We start from the raw sequence: 19,455 nt of genomic DNA on the forward strand, positions 1-19,455 counted from the left end.
GGAATGGAATGGAATGGAATGGAATGGAATGGAATGGAATGGAATGGAATGGAATGGACCAGACCAGGTTGGAAGAGACCTTCAAGATCATCTCATCCAACCTATGATCCAACACCACCTAATTGACTAAACCATGCAACCAAACACCCTATCAAGTCTCCTCCTGAACACCTCCAATGATGGTGACTCCACCACCTCCCTGGGCAGCCCATTCTAATGGACAATCACTCTCTCTGTGTAGAATTTCTTCCTAACCTCCAGCCTAAATCTCTTATTCTCTTGAGTTTTCAGTGATGCTTAAACAAGTTACATCTGCAAAGGTGTTAAAGAGTAATTAGTCATTGGATGCCTAATACCAAGTGGTAACAATGGTTAATTTCTCACAGAGCTGGGCATGTGAGCCTTTCTGGACATTCATACTTAATCAACCAGAGTGGCTCATGTATGTCCCTGGGAGAAAAAAATCCTTACTAACATTAGGAATTATATTAGCTGTCTGACTATTAGAAATCTACAGTTTGATTGTATAAGTTAAGTAAGATTTCAGAGGAGTTTCAAAGACTTGTCCTAAACACTTGGTGGTCCCTCATTAGTTTAATAGTTAAATCTTCTTTTTTCTTTTTTTTCTCCTCTTTTTTTTTGGGACTTCCCAGAGGGAATAAGTATTTGTGTGGATTTTGCTTTGTCTCCATATAAAGAAAACGGAATGCTCCTTTGATGAGGATATAACACTCAAAGGGCATAACTGAGGAATAGAACTCTGCTAAATAATCTTACGGATGCTCAGCTGAGCTAAGCTTGTGTTACAATACCTCTTCAGGTTTCTGAATTTGGAGCTATGCACAGTAGCATCAATATTTTTCACATATAAATGTGCAACCATAAAAAGAGTTAAGAACTCTTCTTGCAGCAGTTATTGTAATGAGTCAGGTAACAGTTATTTAAGGGGAATTTTGTAAAACTACCTGCAAAACAATCATTAGCCACAAGACATGGCACGGACTAAGCATTCTTACAGCAACCTCTGGGCCTTTTTTATTAACTCAGACCTTGGAACTTACCTGATTCTGCAACTTCTGCAATGGGCACGCCTTGCTCATAAGCCATAAATCCAAGAACTGAAAAGATAGCAAAACCAGCAACAAAGCTTGTGCCACTGTTCAAGCAGCAGAGCATGACGCAGTCTCTGAAAATAGAAACAAAAAACACTGCAGTTGATCTCCAGAGCCTGGATTTCTTTCACATACTGAGCCATGGGACACCAAACTTCAGGAATGGATATTAAGTTGCTCATTAAGGATCCCAACTGATTGTGCCTGAAAGAAATCAGTCAGGTATAAGCACTTGAAGATTTCATCATTATACCCTTGCTTGCATTTTAACTGATTGAAGTGCAAGCCTCTTGCTTACCAGTTTCCAATAGAAAGTATAAAAACATGTAAAAACACTGCAAGAATGGTGTTAAGAGCAATTTTTTCTGCAGGAGTTGTAATAATGTATGCCAGAGGATATGAACTCATTCGCAGTGGGGGAGGTTTAGGCTGGACATTAGAAGAAACTTCTTCCCTGAAAGGGTTCTCAAACAGCGAAACAGGCTGTCCAAGGTGCTGATTGAATTGCCATCCCTGGAGAGGTGAAAACGAGGCAGAGATGTGGTGCTGAGGGACATGGTTCAGCCCCAGACTTGGTAGAGTTAGAGAATGGCTGGACTTGATGATCTTAAAGGCCTTTTCCAAATGAAATGATTCTGTGATTCTATGAACTGTAATAAAAGGATAGTAATTTGTTTCCTGGGAAAAAGTCCTATGGTCAGATCTTAGCTAATTCTATTCCACTTACAGTATGTTGATGATATATATCTATATGAAATACAACTCCAGGTCAGTTAAGCAGCTTTCTCTAACAAGCTGTGGTAATGAAGAGCTCCATATACTCTCTAAGAACCTTGTCTGCACCTAAAAAAAAAGTGCCTAACAAGTAGGGAAACATGGACCACCAATCACTTAGATCAATGCAATTTACACATCAAACAATTGCTAAGTCAAGGCAAAGAAATGTTTTGTTTCCCAGATTGGAAATGTCACAATAGTAAATCACTTTGCAGGGGGGGAAAGGAAATGCTCTTGAGGAAGGTGTGATCAGTGAAATACTTTCTCCCTGCTTCAGACTGCACAGATGATGTAGCAATGATTTATCACAACAGTCAGTGTTTTTGGGGCTGTTTGCTAGAAGAGATAGCTGTGTACTTCAAATAATAACCTAGATGCCTGGAAGCAAATTTGGATTCTAAACCACCAAAACACAAGGAAAGCTAGTAGCTCCTTCAAGCCTATACCTTAGTCTGATTTATTCCCATCCTACTACAGCTCTAAAGCAAATTTTTGTGGAAGCTAATTATGAGAAGAAACTAAATCTGACAGGTTCTGGATCCACATCTTTGATAATGATTTCCATCTTTGTCATGGACTTGTAGTGCCTTTTTGAGAATTAGAGACAAGTCATACTTTTGAGGTCCTGCCATGCCTTCCAGCAAAAGTTTGGTGGCAATGTCGCTGTCCTGTTGCATGTTTCATTTGGTGCTTCAATCCTGCAACTTTACCTCACTATTTTCAGTTGAAAGTGAGGTGAGCAGTTTTGGCACCTCACTGCTTCACTAATGAGCCCTGCACAATGGTTCAGAGCTCTTCCTGCTGCTGACTGTGCCTCACCTTAGCATCAGACACTTTCATTCTAAATGGCAGGAAGAAGGGATACATGTCAGTACTGCAAAGTGAGTGATTAGCTGAACTATGGGCTCTCTCTCATCACCTATCTAGAATTAATTTTAAGCATCGTTTCATGAATGTTTTTATGTTTTCATAGTAAAAAAATTTCTATATGACACTTCATTGATAAACAACTATTTGCCCAGTGATGGAAAAGAATTAAAGCTCCCATTTGTAGGTCAAGACTTAGATGTAGAGAAGTCCACTGATGTTCATACTTCTTTCATGCATCAGCACTGCTAGTGCATTAGCAGAGGAAAATAGGTCCTTTAAAAACTTGCTGAAGATTCTGACAATGGTCATATGAAGTTGATTCTTGTAATTGTGCACAGCCAGGCTGGTCATACACTTTGGGTGTTTTAAAGTCAAATAGCAATCTCTAAGAAAGGAACTAGGACCACGTTGTTTGTGCTTTGCAGAGAAACAAAACAAAGATCACCTTCCTAGAACTTACCAGCACTGAAGTAGCTCTGGAGAGATTCTCACCCTAATGCACCTCACCTAAGAGAGTTTTAATTTCTCAGCACTGGCTTCATCACTAAGTGGGATGAAACTCTGGCAGTAAGAGATGTTAGAAAGATGTATTTTTCAGTCCTTTGGACCTCAGTGGGAATTGATCTGGCTGCTCACCAGCTGTATGATGCCTCCATTTGGAACAGCCTGTTTTCTACAGATAAGATTTGTTGTAGATAATTCCCAGGCTTCAAAGGCAGTCCAGACAACAAGAGATTTTTTTTCTAGTGAATGATGTGGCATAAGACGCTTGAGAGCTGCTGGTTCCTAACCATGTGAAAAAGAGCTGAGGTGGAAGCACAATGCTCCCTGTGCAGCTTCAGAGCCTGTGGCAGCTTCCTCTTGAAAGAAGACTTCGGGACAAGATCAAAGTAGTTTAAGCTAGACAACCCTATATAACTAGACCATCTGTGTGAGAACAAGAACACAGACTTGTCTCCACTCACAGGGAAGACCCATGAATCCTGCCCATAGCAAGGCAGTTGGAACGAGATGATCTTTAAGGTCCCTTCATCTAAAGCGTTGTGTGATTCTACGACTGCATGGTGCTACAGCACACCGTAGTTAGAGGGCAGGTGCTTCTCCAAGGAAACAGGTAAAAGTGAATCCAAGGGGATTTTCATCATCTCCAGTTAGTGAGGCACCTATTCGTTTGACATAACACAACCGCAGCTCCATCATTTTCTTCCTCATTTGGATAGTCACAAGCTGAGCATTTGGTTCTTTGGGGACCGAGCAACGTTTCTTGCCGTCGGTTTTCATCTGACCTTTGCAGGAACTCTACATAACCCCTCAAAACCCCCTGCCTTTTTTTTTTTTTTTTCCCCTTAGATAGCTCAGTCTTTTTTTTTTTTTTTCTTTTTTTTTTTTTTCCTTCCCCTCCCCTTCTTCTCTTCCCTATTACAGGAAGGAAGACCGAGAGGGAAATCTGAATCCATAGACTGTGAAACCAACGAATTTTAAAACACAAATGGCCAAGAACCAGTGGAAGGACAACATGAAGTTTATCTGATTTTCCATACATTTTTTATAAGCATCCTTGGTGGGAAGGCATCAAAGCCTGACTGAAGCCCAAACTGATTTCACATAGAAAGAAAACGTCAGGTTCTTATGAAAATTCACGTTCTTCTAAATTAATCTCTTGCCAATCAGCTGAATAATTCAAGATGTGCATCCTTTATCCTCTCCCTGCCTGACTGGCTGAATGCTGATGAAAATTGATTCTGCCTTCGTTAAGGAGCTTCTCTGATCAGAGAGAAGAGTACAGAGATCCTTTTGCATCCTTTCAATTGCTTCCTTGCCTTTATGGATCTACTCAAGTCTAATTCCCATTCCTCTTTTCCTTTTAGACTAGAAGCGTGATAAAGGACAGATCTTAATTTCTTCCAAGTGTTGCCCATTTGTTGACAGTGTGAGAAATCACTCATTTATCTCCTGCACCACAGCAACAGCATGGCAGCTGACCCTCAATTTGTACATGGTGCTCACACACACAAAAATGGTGCTGCTGAGCTGCAGTCCAGTATCAAGTAGCGTGGAACTAAACAGCACTTGCTCTGGTGGGAACTGCACAGCGTCCAGCAGGCAGCTGGACCAGTTCTGCAAGTACAAAGCACATGAAGCAGCAACAAGAACTTTTCCCTCTCCTGTCTTCTGAAGTTGTCTGAAGTTAATCCATCCCTTAAAAGAGGTCTGGGTGGATTAAGAATTCCTAGCTTGGTAAAAATTAGAGAACTCATCAGTACACCATTCTTCTATTTATCTGGGGAAAACACTGCCTGCTGATGGAACTGCCATTACTTTCATCTTTTTGCTAGAGTAATTTTTGATATAAAGTGCAGTAAAGCCAAGGAGGTTCTGTATTAAGGTATTACAGAGGAAGATATGGACCCCAAAAATCAATTCCCCATTCAAAGATGTGAAGTGACTTGTTTGCAATTCATTTACAATGTTAATGAATTAGATCAGGCTTCCAACAAGAAACACCCATGCGCAGTTTAGATTTTACCATTCCCTACAAAAGCACCTCATCATCATTTTTCCACACCAACTTTCCCTAGAAAAAGGAAATTTAGTAAAACCAAGCACAAAAAGAGTGGAAATAGGTGTTACAATTAGACACCACACTGCAAGGGACAAACCCACAGCTTGATTTTAGTTTGTTTAAGTACTAGTTAGGAAACAAATTTCATTCTGCTTCCCACTGCACAGCTGTTGCTCAGTCAACAGCCCTGTTTAACTCAGCTGCTTTCTGCAGTTTACTTCTGCCCTGCTCCTATCTGCAGATTTCTTAAGAATCAGGCTTAAAGACACCAAAAATCTGCCCTATTCAGGAAATTTGCAAAAACATTTTGTTAGAGGAGTTGTGAAGCTTGATTTTGGTGAACAGTAATTTCTGAAAAAATAAAAGCCTCTTGCTCTGGAGCTTTGAAAGAACTGCTGATGGTTTTTTTACAAGCTATGCTGCTAGGGTCAGAAAAAAAGGATAATTATATAAGCTCTCTGATCACACATCAAAACTCCTTTTTGTGATGAGTTACAAAAACACAGTAAAAATAATTACTACAACCCTTGAGGCTGTGGCACAATAGTTTCTAGATGGGATGAAACTGGAAATAAATACAAATAAATTAAACGAGAGAAAAGAAGTAGTGCCTTTGTTAAAGCACCACTTAGGCTAATTAGGGAAAACTTCCATTGCCCACTGCTCTGCAGGGTGTTCATTACCCTCTGTTGAAGCATCTCTATTGTTAGTCTGAAAACAATGTCAACCATCAGTGAAGATTGTAGGGGATTCACACCATTTTATGCAATAAAACGTTTGGAATTTGCATGCTTAGATGGCAAAGCACCCTTAACAGCCACTGGATCACTAAATTCAGCATGGTGGGCATTTTAAGAGACCTCTGGAAACTGTCTAGTCCAATCCCCTGCTAAAGCAGGGTCAGCCAGAGCAGGCTGCGCAGGATCACAATGTCCAGCTGGGTTTGGAATCTCTCAGAGAAGGAGACTCCACAACCTCTCTGGGCAGCCTGCTCTATGGTTTCAGCACCCCCACAGCAAAGAAATATTTTCCTCCTGTTTGGATGGAACCAGCTGGATTCTAGGTGGTACTTGTTGCCCCTTGTCTTATCCCTGGGCACCACTGAAAAGAGGCTGCCCCCATCCTCTTGCCCCCTACCCTTTAGCTCTTGTTGAGCATTGGCCAGATTCCCCCTGAGGCTGCTCCTCTGCAGGCTAAAGAGCCCCAGGTCTCTCAGCTTTTCATCCTGGATAGCTTTGCAGACATTCAGCTGGTGGATACATTCATTACTCTGGGGTTTCTAACATCCCAGTTTCCTCTCCATCTGGAGAGTCCTAGTGTTTGGTTTCTCCTACAGAAGAGCAAATTGTTGCTAAGACATTGAACAATGGTGGCATTTCCTAAAACTGCCTTCTGATCTCTAGAAGTGAAACTATAATTTCACATTTAAATACACTTTGTGGTTGTTGGTTTTTATTATTATTATTACTGTTATTACTATTATTTGGCTTTTAGACTTCACTATTTCCTTTATTAGAGAATGAAGCTTGCAAATTCACATTCTCTCTCTGGAGATCACTATGGAGTCAGTACAATCAAACTGTCATTTATTGTCTTGTGTTAAAGGCTGTTAAGTAGTAGGGAAACTAATTCACTAACTATTGATGCCAGAAGTAAAAAATATTAACATTGCTGCCCATGGCAGCAAAGTGGAATGAGGATTTTGTATGAGTCATACCCTTTTGACACTGATTCAGGAAAGATTAAAAGCTACTAGAGTCATTAGCAATTTCTTTACTGATTTCTATAAAGATAAGTAATGAAATTCTGTCCATCTCCAGTGTGTTCTAGCTAGGAGCTAAACTGTGAGGAAAAGTGACATTCAGAGCATAAAGCAAAGTCAAGTGAGATTGAATAACAATTTTCTGCTAGGATTAAACACTCAGTTTTTTAACAGACATACTTTATAAAATCAAATACTGCAGTGGTAACTGTATGAAATTCTGTACATTAGAAATACAAGTGTGTATGCCCATGTGTACTCAACGGTCTGTGGTTGTGCAAGGGTCAGATATGATCAAAAGGGATGAAAACACTAACTTTTGGCAGAGTTCCTCTGCAACAATTTTAGGAAGCTTTATAGATGGCTGTTTTACGAAAGCATGTGTGTGCTCATGATTACTCATGCCAATAGAATAGAATAGAATAGCAGGTTGGAATAGATACCAGGTTGGAAGAGACCTTTGAGATCAGGATAGATAACAGGAAAGGGAAGTAGCTCTGAGTGTAGCTGAGTATGTAGTCATTTCCATCACTGAATGGATAGGTGAGGTGTGGAAGGTATTACCTGTAGCAGTTATTATTGTAGTTGTTGTAACTTCCCAGAGCTGTCAAGCACCCCAAGCAGATCGCATAAGAGAAAAATATCTGTGTGCCAGCATCCACCCACACCTGGAGACCAAAAGAAACAACAACAACGAAGTGGTTATAAAAGTCAAGAAGAATCCACCTTTATGGATATACTGATTGCAGATTTGCAGAGGCAGCCGTACAGGGTAATAGTGTCTGGCAAACCTTCTCTAAGTCACAACCTTAAACAAAAAATTATACTGTGAGTTAAATTCCCCTCTTCTTCCCAGGGATATAAGCACAGAGTATCTCAGCTGGGTCTTTACAGGTTCAACTTAATCTAAGTAGAAAGAGATACAGAATTATTATAGAAGAGCCTCACTCGGTATAAATTCTTTCATGTCTTTATTAGTGCTCTATGGTGTTAGCAATTGTCCCCTCATAAAATCATCTGCATTTATCTCATTCTCACATTGTAATGATTTATTCAAATTTGAATATGTAGTGTGAAAAAAATATTCTGAAGTCAAAGTATTTCATTCATAGATACTATATAAATTAAGCTGGGGAAATAGATGAGACAACTCACCCAGGGAAATGGGGTTTTAGCAATACTCAGTGGCCCAAATTAGATACCAGGACATGGTTGTTCTGGCCACTGTAGAATTAACAAATAAAAGTTCTGTAGAGCTTTGCAATAAATATCTTTATAGTGTCATAATGGTAACAGTTATATCCTAATCCTAAATTAATGCAAATGCTTAATTCTAAATCAAAAAGAAGAAGAAGGGAAAAAAAACATCAAACAAGAGGAAGGATGAGATTATTCTCCTTACAGCCCTTCTCAGAACACTCCAATGAAACAGTTCATTTCATTTGACTACAGTCTAGGTATGTTTCTGCTGGAGGTGAATAGGCTCTTCTAACTCCTGATTTTGCCATGAGAGCGAAGAACCAACATGTACATAGCTGCACTGTTATTTCCAATCCAATAAATTCTGACTCCCGGTTTCCCAGGATAAATGAGCTCTGTAAGGTTCTTTTTGTAAAGCAGAGCAACCAAAGTGCTTTTCAGAGAAGAAACAAAACCCTGACTGATGACCAGAGGCAAGAGCTGTGTGACATAGAGCCATTAGCTGCTCTATGTCTGAGACAGGAAGGAGGCAATGCAGGTAATAATTTCATTACTATATAACAGTAATACTAATTATAGCAGATCAAGTACCCATAAATATATGAAGGGGATGTATTTGTTTTACATGTGACCAAGTGAGACGTTGCTCTCTGGAGTTGTTGTGAGTGTTTCTGTTTAGGAATAACATTAAAATCACATTTGATTTGCATCAGTGGCTTAAATGGTTTCATTGCTGTCATACTGAATAAGATACAGCTGATTACATCTCAGAGTTTCACCACTGGGTAAGGAAAAAAATGGCACAGAGAAAGCCTTTTGACAGACAGGCTCTTCAACATGATCAGAAGCTCCCAAAAATCTGTAAGTAGCACAGGTCAACTGAAAATGTATAAACAAAAGCTAAGAAACTGGATCAGCACATGTAGAATCTGCTGCTTCCTTCCATTTCAGTTCTTGCACAATGTATTGTTGCAATGCATTGTGTAACCCCCCCAGATAAGCAATGGCCTTTCCTGCTGGCAGGAAAAGGCAGCTCCACAGAAGTAATTATTCCTTGGAGAGCAAGTTGTGGTGGAAATGGGGGCAAAGAAGAATTGTATTCTGAAGTGAGAACCTCAAGAGGTGCTTTGAGAAGAGGAGCAGAAAACACATCCCTCTGAGGGGTCTGTGTATGTGCCTAGAAAACCAGATAAAATTCTGGCCATAAGTGATATCATTTCCTTCAAAGCAAACAAGCCATCTCTAAATACCATGACATTTGGCACTGCTTCAACATAAAAAGCAACAAATACTTTATGTGAAACATGTTCTGTAAGCAAATGCTCTTGTGTTCCATAAAAGATTGAGAAGCCCTTTTATTTTTGTTGTGCTGTATGACACCGATCAAGAAATGCCATCAGAATTGACTGCTAATGTTTAAACAGCAAGGAAAAAGGAATCTTATTCACTGAAGGAAATAATAGAATCAGTGTAGCTTCTTTTGGATTGTACACTCATGTATCCAGAGACATTCATATTGTGATGACCATTCATATTTCATTTCCAGGTTTCTGAAATGGCAAAAACATCTACAACTGATCAAAGAAGTAGCAAATAGAGAAATAAATATAGAAATCACAGGTAGATTTTTGGTAGCTAGAAAGAGAGGAGAGATGGACTAACTCTAAGTGCATTTTTGTCGCCAGACTGGGGACCAGACTCGATCTCCAGAGGTCCCTTCCAACCTCTGCCATTCTGTGATTCCATGTCAGCAGTTTTAAAACATGAAGATGATATTACAGATCACTTCTTCACAGTCTTGACCCAGAGGCTAGCGACTATCAGACATTTAGCATCAGGGTGCAGTGCTCATTCACGGTCAGAGAATTTGTTGAAGTACACAAATGGCTTATTAGTCTAAATCACACCCAGTCTTGGTCATTCATAAACTGTACCTCAGGGGAAGTAGTTCTCATTAGAACTTCTTATGGGTGCAGATGGGCTCTTTTAGATACCACTCACAAATCCAGGTGTCATCCATCTGTCTTACAGCAACAAAAGCATTAGAAATTATTTTGGAGAGTGCTGAATTTGCAGTGGCTGGCTTAGAGCAGGAGTTGTAGCATTTTCCAAGTACATGAAATGAGCGTAGCGCAATTCTGCAGAACAATGAAATTCTGAAGGACAGAGACAAATAATGCACTGCCAGGAAGCGGCAAACCAAGGCTTCTGGAGCCAGCAGCTGCTGAAAGGCTGGGACAAAAGGAGTACATTTTTTTTCTGAAATGGGATGGGGTTTGATGTGTTTCTGGCATGAGTAAGTTCCAGGGGAAAGGACCTGTACCAGAGAACATCCTGTCCATGCTTTATAAACTTTGTACCTTGAAAGCCATTTGGTTAGTGATTATTTAGTCAATTCAGCAGTATACGTTCATAAATCTGGGGATTGTAAACATTTTATAGTCCTCTATTAGCTCCTACTTTAAAAGATGGAACCACATGTTTCTTCTTATTGTTTTCATCCTATATTTAAAATATTTTCATGCCAAAACAAGATTAAAATCAAAGCACAACCCTTTTGTTTATTATACCCTATATTAAGATATCCAAATGGCAAAGGACAGAACCTTCACATTTTTGCATCCACATTGCAGTCATTTTCTAGACTTGTGGCCCCAGTACTACCTGAATGAGTGGATGGGAAAATGAGAAGAATGCAGACACCAGCTTACACCACCACAGCACAACTCTGGCTCCTGCATGGCAACAGTTCTTGCTGGCTAGAAGGAGCTGTTCAATGAGCCCAGGAGATGAAGCTCTGGTCCCAAAGGGAGAAGGCAAAAAAAACCGGCCTCATCTCTGTGGAGCTCTGCTTTCTCCAAGCAGAAATGAGGCAAGACAGGGAAAGATTGGGAGTCTTTCTGCTTTTCTGAGTGAGGAACAGCAAAGCTGCCTGCACCCTGATCTCCATTTTAAGGCTGTTCACTTTACAGCTTTCCAACTCACATCAGCAGCCACAAGCAGTGGTCTCTGCTGTGTCCCACCGATAACTAGCTTGTGTTGGTACAAATCCAGTTCCACAAAACAGGATAAAACCCAGCATTCTTACTAAGAAGGGAAAGCACCTTGTTGCAAAGTCCAGCTCTTAAAAGGCAGCAACACGCTGATATCAATCTGCCTGGGTAACCTGAATTTGGGCTTCTTGTGTGTAGGTCTAGGGCACAACCTTCATTTACATGACTATTCATCTTCCTGCCCAGGGAGATGAATTGAGATGGTCAAACAGAGGATCCTGTTGTCCAGAGGATCCCTTGCCCTTTTTGTTACCATGGTTGTAGTGTATGTAATGGATGAAGAAGGACAAAGGAGGAAGAAGGTGGGTGTGCTATAGTGAAGACAACAAAATACTGCTTTGGAGAATTAGATTCTTTTCATGTCTTCTTAATAAAGATTGTATGTGACACATATGGTGATTCTGTGATTATGCCCATAAATCACTTAAACCCAACCCTTCTCAAATGTTCATTAACTGGGTAGTCCTGATTTAATACGTGCCCAAAGTGAAATACAAAATCACTGATCATTCACTGTTGCAACCCAGCTGAATGAAAGCCATGTACAGAAAAAAACCCACTGTATTAAAAGCCAGGTCTACCAGCTTTAAATTGAAGATCCTCAGATGACTGACAGCTTCTCATTTCAGTCTCTCTAACTGTTTACGTAAGTCATGTATGGGGTCACTGTCATACATTGAAAACAAAATAACTGAGGTTTAGGAAGTAGAGGGACAGTGCAGAAATAAGTCACTTTGAAAGGCTGAGCCACTTTTTGTGCCAATTCAGGTCTGAACAGTATGCAGTATATTTACAGGGCCAAACAATGAGTGAAAACCATAAAGCAAAATACTGCAGAACTGTCCTGAAGTGAGCTTAGTTGATGCTGTTCCTGAATGAAGCAGAGACCCTGGAGAAAATCTGTTTTGTGGTAATGTTTATATCCATAATGCATGGAATAAAAATGAGCATTGCTCACCTAAAGGACTATCTTTAAATTCTAGGTCTTTCTCTAGCTGTGAACCTTCCCTTTGATTTCCATATTCTCTGCATAAATACAATACAGAAGTATAGAAAAGACAAATATACAATTTAAACACAATACCTCCATACACAGAATCGCTGCTGCCTTACAAGTGCATTGTGACAACTTTGTGTAACATGCTTCTCATGTGGTACTTGTGATTTACATGCAACAGGCTCACAGTGCAGGCACAGAGACCTCCTAACTGCTTCAGAGCACAAGTCATGTGAACTCACGTTTTCCCAAACATGTATGAAAAGGGCAACAAGGTTGGTGAGGGGCTTGGAGCACAAGCCCTATGAGGAGAGATTGAGGGAGCTGGGGTTGCTTAGTCTGGAGAAGAGGAGACTCGGGGGTGACCTTATTGCTCTCTACAACTACCTGAAGGGGGGTTGTAGTGAGGCAGAGGTTGGTCTCTTCTCCCAGGCAACCAGTACCAGAACAAGAGGACACAGTCTCAGGCTGCGTCAGGGAAGGTTTAGGCTGGAGGTTAGGAGGAAGTTTTACACAGAGAGAGTGATTGCCCACTGGAATGGGCTGCCTGAGGAGGTGGTGGGGTCGCCGTCGCTGGGGGTGTTCAGGGCGAGGCTTGACAGGATGTTTGGTTGTATGGTTTAGTTGATTGGGTAGTGTTGGATGATAGGTTGGACATGATGATCTCGAAGGTCTCTTCCAACCTGGTCTATTCTATTCTATTCTATTCTATATTCCCTGTGCTGGGATAGGGAAACCACAGGCATCAGGATCTGTGGGGATTCCTGCAGCAGCCTTTCTCAGGAGGGAGCCTTTGCCATCTTTATTCCATATCATTTCAATATACCAAATATTTGAAATATTGTTCACCTCTCAAGGCCATACCTCACTCCAGAAATTGTTTACTGCTCTGAAAGCAAAGCAAACACTGCTATGCAGCTGTTATGGAATCCTCCTGTGTCTGCAGGAAACATCTCCCAGGATACGCTGACTTTAACTGGCTCTTTCATAAGCTTTTAAAGTCATGAAAAACAGTTGGATATAACTCAAAAGGTGAAAAAACTGTTCTACATCCTTGGAAACATGGAAAAAATTAAGTGGTTATTTTCAGTCTGATTCTCTTAAAAGGAATGTATCTTTTTAAAAAATATACTATGGTGTCATCTGAAAAGCTCCATTGCACACCTCAGCTAGGAAGCTATTAATGGAATGTCACTATTCTGTCTCACTCTGCGTGTGTCTGCAAATTTTGACAAAGTAGCTGACATTGTGCAACCTGGTGTAGGGGAGAGTGCCCCTGCCCATGGAAAGGGGCATTGAAACTAGATGATACTTAGAATCATAGAATTGGTCAGGGTTGGAAGGGACCACAAGGATCATCTAGTTCCAACCCCCCTGCCATGGGCAGGGACACCCCACACTAGATCAGCCTGGCCAGAGCCTCATCCAGCCTGGGCTTAAACACCTCCAGGGACGGGGCCTCAACCACCTCCCTGGACAACCCATTCCAGGGCTTCACCACTCTCATGGGGAAGAACTTCCTCCTCACCTCCAGCCTGAATCTCCCCACCTCCAGCTTCATTCCATTCCCCCTAGTCCTATCACTACCTGAGATCCTGAGAAGTCCCTCCCCAGCCTTCTTGTAGCCCCCTTCAGATACTGGAAGGCCACAATTAGGTCACCTCGGAGCCTTCTCTTCTCCAGACTGAACAGCCCCAACTCTTTCAGTCTGTCCTCATAGGAGAGGTGCTCCAGCCCTCTGCTCATCCTCGTGGCCCTTCTCTGGACACCTTCCAGCACCTCCAGATCCCTCTTGTAATAGGGGCTCCAGAACTGGATGCAGTACTCCAGGTGAGGTCTCACCAGAGCTGAGTAGAGGGGGAGAATCACCTCCCTTGACCTGCTGGCCACACTTCTCTTGATGCAGCCCAGGATCTGATTGGCTTTCTGGGCTGCAAGTGCACATTGAGAGCTTGTGTTGAGCTTCTCATCCACCAGCACCCCCAAGTCTCTTTAAGGTCCCTTCTAACCCAAAACGTTCCATAAATACATGAACATTAGTCTAGAGGGAAAATGCAAGATACCTAAAAATCATGTTGATAACATTCTGAGCAGAAGTAGGAGGTTTTGGTTTTTAAACATGATAGTCAGAAGTTATGCTGATGGCAGGTTATATATTCACATCCACAGGCAGGTATCTCACACCTAAGTGTCTGAGTCCTGGAACAAGGACCTGGTCAGCCTACATTGCCTCTGCCTGTGAGAGAGATCTGTGGGCTGGGTAGTCAAGCTCTTGGGATAAACACCACTTTATGGCTTGATTTTTCAATCTGCTACTCAAGTAATGGGGAGAAATGGGAAAAGCAAACAAAAGAGAATATGATTTCTCAGAAACAGCCCAGAGCAGTACTAAATCACCTCAGCCACTTTCTGTACTTAAAATGCCAGTCTCTATTGTCTGTGGTGTGCCCTCATACATCCCCACAGCACTCTGCACCTGCTGACAGCTGCCTTCTAGCTGATGATTCACAGATCTACTGGGATTGCAAGGTGATTTTTCTCTCTACTTCAAGTCAACAAATAAGAATTACCACTGTGTAACACCAGTGTTATAGTCACTGTTGCATTAAGTAGGAAAGACCATCTGTAGGCCTGAAAGAGAAGAAAAAAAAAATCCCAGAGGGACTCTGAAGAGCAGGCAGTATCTAGAGAATAAAGCACATGCCTAGTTACAAAGAAAAGCAGCAGGAATGAATAAAGCTGCTATAGCAAGAACAGAGTATTGTGTGTCACTGCGACCAGCTCTGACCTAAGAGCTGCATCTGACCTGTCACAGGAGAGGAAGCATGATGTCCTCCCCAGGGTCCTGGTTTCGAACTCAGAGAATCAACACTGGGGTTGAGGTGGTAGCTATGGCTTCCTGATACTAGCCTGGACTTACACATAGGCTTTAGGTGCCTTTCTACTAGAATTTCAGAGAGCTTTGTGTATGTAAAGAAACATGCCCATCACCCTTTTGCTTTTAGCAGTCTTTCAAATTCCATTTCACAGATTTCTGAATGATACCAAATCAGTGTAATACTTCAGTTCAGAAGATGAGAGTTTTCAGTGTAAAAGATGCTCTAAAAGAACTGCAGCATCCCTGTTTCTCCACACAGAACTAAAAGAACAGTCGAGCACTCTGAGGGTTTGTCTATTAAACAAAATGTATACCATGTTTATTTGGCATCCCCTTGCCTTTCCCACAGCCTGTTAGAAATGACAGACACTTAAGGGCTGATAATATTTGTACCCACACACTTCAGTTTGCTTCCTTGAGTACTTCTATGAAAATCAAGGGAATTAATTTCACACCACTTTCTGAGTAGCAGCTGAAATATGCATCCCAGTGGTGTAGTTTCATAAATATGCACTTTTTTTTTTTAAAGCCTTAAACAGTGAGACTGAATGCCCACTTCAACTGCAAAGCTCAAAGCATCCTTAACTACAGAGTGGTTGATGACAATTCCATAATGAAGCACTCTGAGAATATGGGAGATCTCACAGGCCAGTTAAATGCTGCACTCACTCTTTAAAACACGAGGCTCCAAATGTAGATAGTCATTTATGTCCCATTTTGTTATCAGAGAATGAGCAATCACTTTAGAGTTTTCTCTTAATTTAAATTATTCATTGCCTTTGGATGAATCTCAGCAGGGTCTGTATTTTAAAAAGGCACTTTCCCTTTAGTTTCAAAGAAGAATTTTAAAGATAAAGCCTTTATTGTCAGGATATAATAAATTAAATTTCAAGGTAAAGGCACAGAATAGTTGCAGCTTTTTGCAGCATCCAAAAAGCCTGAATAAAGCAACCCATTGCCAAGTAGCCTTCAACAGGAGTTGAAGTTCTATTCATCATGACATTAGTTCCTGTGCCAGTGTCTGTCATGATATATGGGGAGTATGCAGAAGATAGCAAAAATTCATCTCAGCTACAGAAGATTTCTACCTGTATTAGACAAAAAGGTTTAACATATTCAAGCTGTCTCCTAAAGCGCATGCTTTGTCAGTCTGTGGTCACAATGCATGGTCTACAGCCAAGCCACATGGGAGTCAGTAAAGCTACCAGGATATTTCATGCACTCAAATGCTAGGAATTCAGGAGGCCACAAGAAAAGGACTAATCACAGTATCACAGTATAACTAAGGTTGGAAGAGACCTCGAGGATCATCAAATCCAACCTGTCTCCACAGACCTCATGACTACTAAACCATGGCACCAAGTGCCACGTCCAATCCCCTCTTGAACACCTCCGGGGATGGTGACTCCACCACCTCCCTGGGCAGCACATTCCAATGATGAACGACTCGCTCAGTGAAGAACTTTCTCCTCACCTCGAGTCTAAACCTCCCCTGGCGCAGCTTGAGACTGTGTCCTCTTGTTCTGGTGCTGGTTGCCTGGGAGAAGAGACCAACCCCTTCCCAGCCACAACCACCTTTCAGGTAGTTGTAGAGGGCAATGAGGTCACCCCTGAGCCTCCTCTTCTCCAGGCTAAACAATCCCAGCTCCCTCAGCCTCTCCTCACAGGGCTGTGCTCAAGGCCTCTCCCCAGCCTTGCTGCCCTTCTCTGGACACATTCAAGTGTCTCGATGTCCTTCTTAAACTGAGGGGCCCAGAACTGGACACAGTACTCAAGGTGCGACCTAACCAGTGCTGAGCACAGGGCACAATGACTTCCCTGCTTCTCCTGGCCACACTATTCCTAATACAGGCCAGGATGCCATTGGCCTTCTTGGCCACCTGGGCACACTGCTGGCTCATGTTTAGGTGGCTGTCAATCAGCACCCCCAGGTCCCTCTCCGTTTGGCAGCTCTCCAGCCACTCTGACCCCAGCCTGTAGCTCTGCATGGGGTTGCTGTGGCCAAAGTGCAGCACCTGGCACTTGGACTTGTTAAATGCCATCCCATTGGACTCTGCCCATCTGTCCAGTCGGTCAAGGTCCCTCTGCAGAGCCTTTCTACTCTCTAACTGACCAACATCTGCTCGTAACTTGGTGTCATCTGCAAACTTGCTGATGACTGACTCAACCCCCTCATCCAGATCATCAATGAAGATGTTAAAGAGGATGGGGCCCAGCACTGATCCCTGGGGGACGCCGAGATCAGAAAATAATAAAACCAAAATTCATATGCAGTGTAGAATAAATAAATAAATAAATGATGACAGATGGGAAACAGACTGAAAAATCAGTTATGGAACACACAGAGGGTGGCCAGGATACAGATCTTAGTTTGATCTATGGAGACAAAGCACTGTACATCTGTCAGTGTCATACAGGTTTAGACATGACCGGACTGCAAGAACCTATAGAAATGTTAGGTCTTAATCTTGAATTACTACCTGCACTTAAAGAGTATCCCTAACAGACATGAGGGAATTAACAACATGTTTAATCATGAGCATTACCAGAAGCTTTTGGAGAACCAAACCATTTCAAAAGAATCTGCCAGCTGTAGCCCTGACACAGGCTTCCTTCCTCTGTCCTGCCACCTAAATTAGATCAGAGTGTTTAAGGGACTGCCACCTTTGGCAATGCCAGCTAGAGCTCCAAGCACTGCTACAACAGGTCAGAATAGGTCTAACAATGTCTGACATAAAAAAGACAATTCCTAATAACTTTGGGGGAAAGCCAATGTCCCTATTTCACCCTCTGCTTTTATCTCAGCTAGTCTGGATCTTTCTTTTCTATCAGTTCATCATTAAAGGCTGGTCTCAGTCAGTAGCTAGTGTATCTTACTGAGTAGGAGCTGAAATTGAAACCATGCTGACCTTTTTCTGTGACCCCCCACAAAAAGAGAAAATGATCATGCTCTGAGCCTACAGTCACAATTCAGAGGACAATCAGGTGGATGGACAGATTGCTACTGAGGTATTCCAACCTCAAAACAACATCAGACTGGAATCTTTCTTTCTTCTTACAGTTAATAGGTCTTTATTTCACATGGACACCAATAAGCAGGGCTGTGATTGTACACATGAAACCAACAACTAATTCAGCTATAATAAAGCAAACAAACCATGTTCCTACCTAAGGCATGGTTTTTTTTCCTGCAGACACATTTGCTGATGTCAAAATCCTGCACATGGAGAGACTCCTGAACACAACTGCTCTGGTGCAGCAAACAGCAGGGCTCCAGGGCCACCGGACTGTGCTACTCAAAATAAAACTTTGATGTTAGGAAAACAAAGAGTACATACTCTCCACTGCCATGGGAAAGTACCACAGAGCCTCCAGTTTCCTAGGCAGTGAGCTTTACCATTTCTTATTTATGAGACTATTTTTTCCAGTCTTAGATCCTATGCCTCTTAAGTAAATGACAATATTATCACCAAGGTGAACTTCGGAAGTCAAGCAGACTGCCTGCATCAGAAATAGTGTGGCCATCAGGAGCAGGGAAGTCACTCTGCCCCTGTACTCATTGCTGGTTAGGCCACACCTTGCATACTGTGTCCAGTTCTGGGCCCCTCAATTTAAGAAGGACATTGAGACTCTTGAATGTGTCCAGAGAAGGGCAATGAGGCTGGTGAGAGGCCTCGAGCAGAAGCCCTATGAGGAGAGGCTGAGAGAACAGGGGTTGTTTAACCTGGAGAAGAGGAGGCTCAGGGGAGACCTTATTGCTCTCTACAACTACCTGAAGGGAGGTTGTAAGCTGGTGGGGGTTGGTCTCTTCTCCCAGGCAACTGGCACCAGAACAAGAAGACACAGTCTCAAGCTGTGCCAGGGGAAGTTTAGGCTGGAGATGAGGAGAAAGTTCTTCACAGAGAGAGTTGTTAGCCATTGGAATGTGCTGCCCAGGGAGGTGGTGGAGTCACCATCCCTGGAGGTGTTCAAGAGGAGACTGGACATGGCACTGGAAGCCATGGTTTAGTAGTCATGAGGTCTTAAGTGACAGGATGGATTTGATGATCTTTGAGGTCTTTTCCAACCTTATTGACTCTATGAGTTTCAATAGCAGTCCAGCAGACTTCTGATATACTCCATTAAATATCCTCTTTTCAAAGAAAACTTTGAATGTCTAACATTGCACAACCTACATCTGTTGAACCTATGCTAGAAGCGTTATGCTGGAGGTCTTTTCCAACTGAAACAATTCTATGAGTAT

The 19,455-nt window shown here is 42.0% G+C and overlaps 1 protein-coding gene across 1 annotated transcript in view; it reads right to left on the bottom strand.

Moving 5' to 3' along the window:
* Positions 1 to 19,455, bottom strand: part of SLC6A11 (solute carrier family 6 member 11) — a 102,279-nt gene that overhangs the window by 11,864 nt on the left and 70,960 nt on the right. The window contains exons 8-9 of the mRNA XM_009907623.2: positions 7,649 to 7,752; positions 1,062 to 1,186 (exon numbers count right to left, since the gene is read on the bottom strand). Of these exons, the coding sequence (XP_009905925.1) occupies positions 1,062 to 1,186; positions 7,649 to 7,752 (229 nt within the window). The remainder of the gene's footprint in view (positions 1 to 1,061; positions 1,187 to 7,648; positions 7,753 to 19,455) is intronic.

This window comes from Dryobates pubescens, chromosome 1, assembly GCF_014839835.1.
Source record: "Dryobates pubescens isolate bDryPub1 chromosome 1, bDryPub1.pri, whole genome shotgun sequence".
Taxonomy (NCBI): Eukaryota; Metazoa; Chordata; class Aves; order Piciformes; family Picidae; genus Dryobates; species Dryobates pubescens.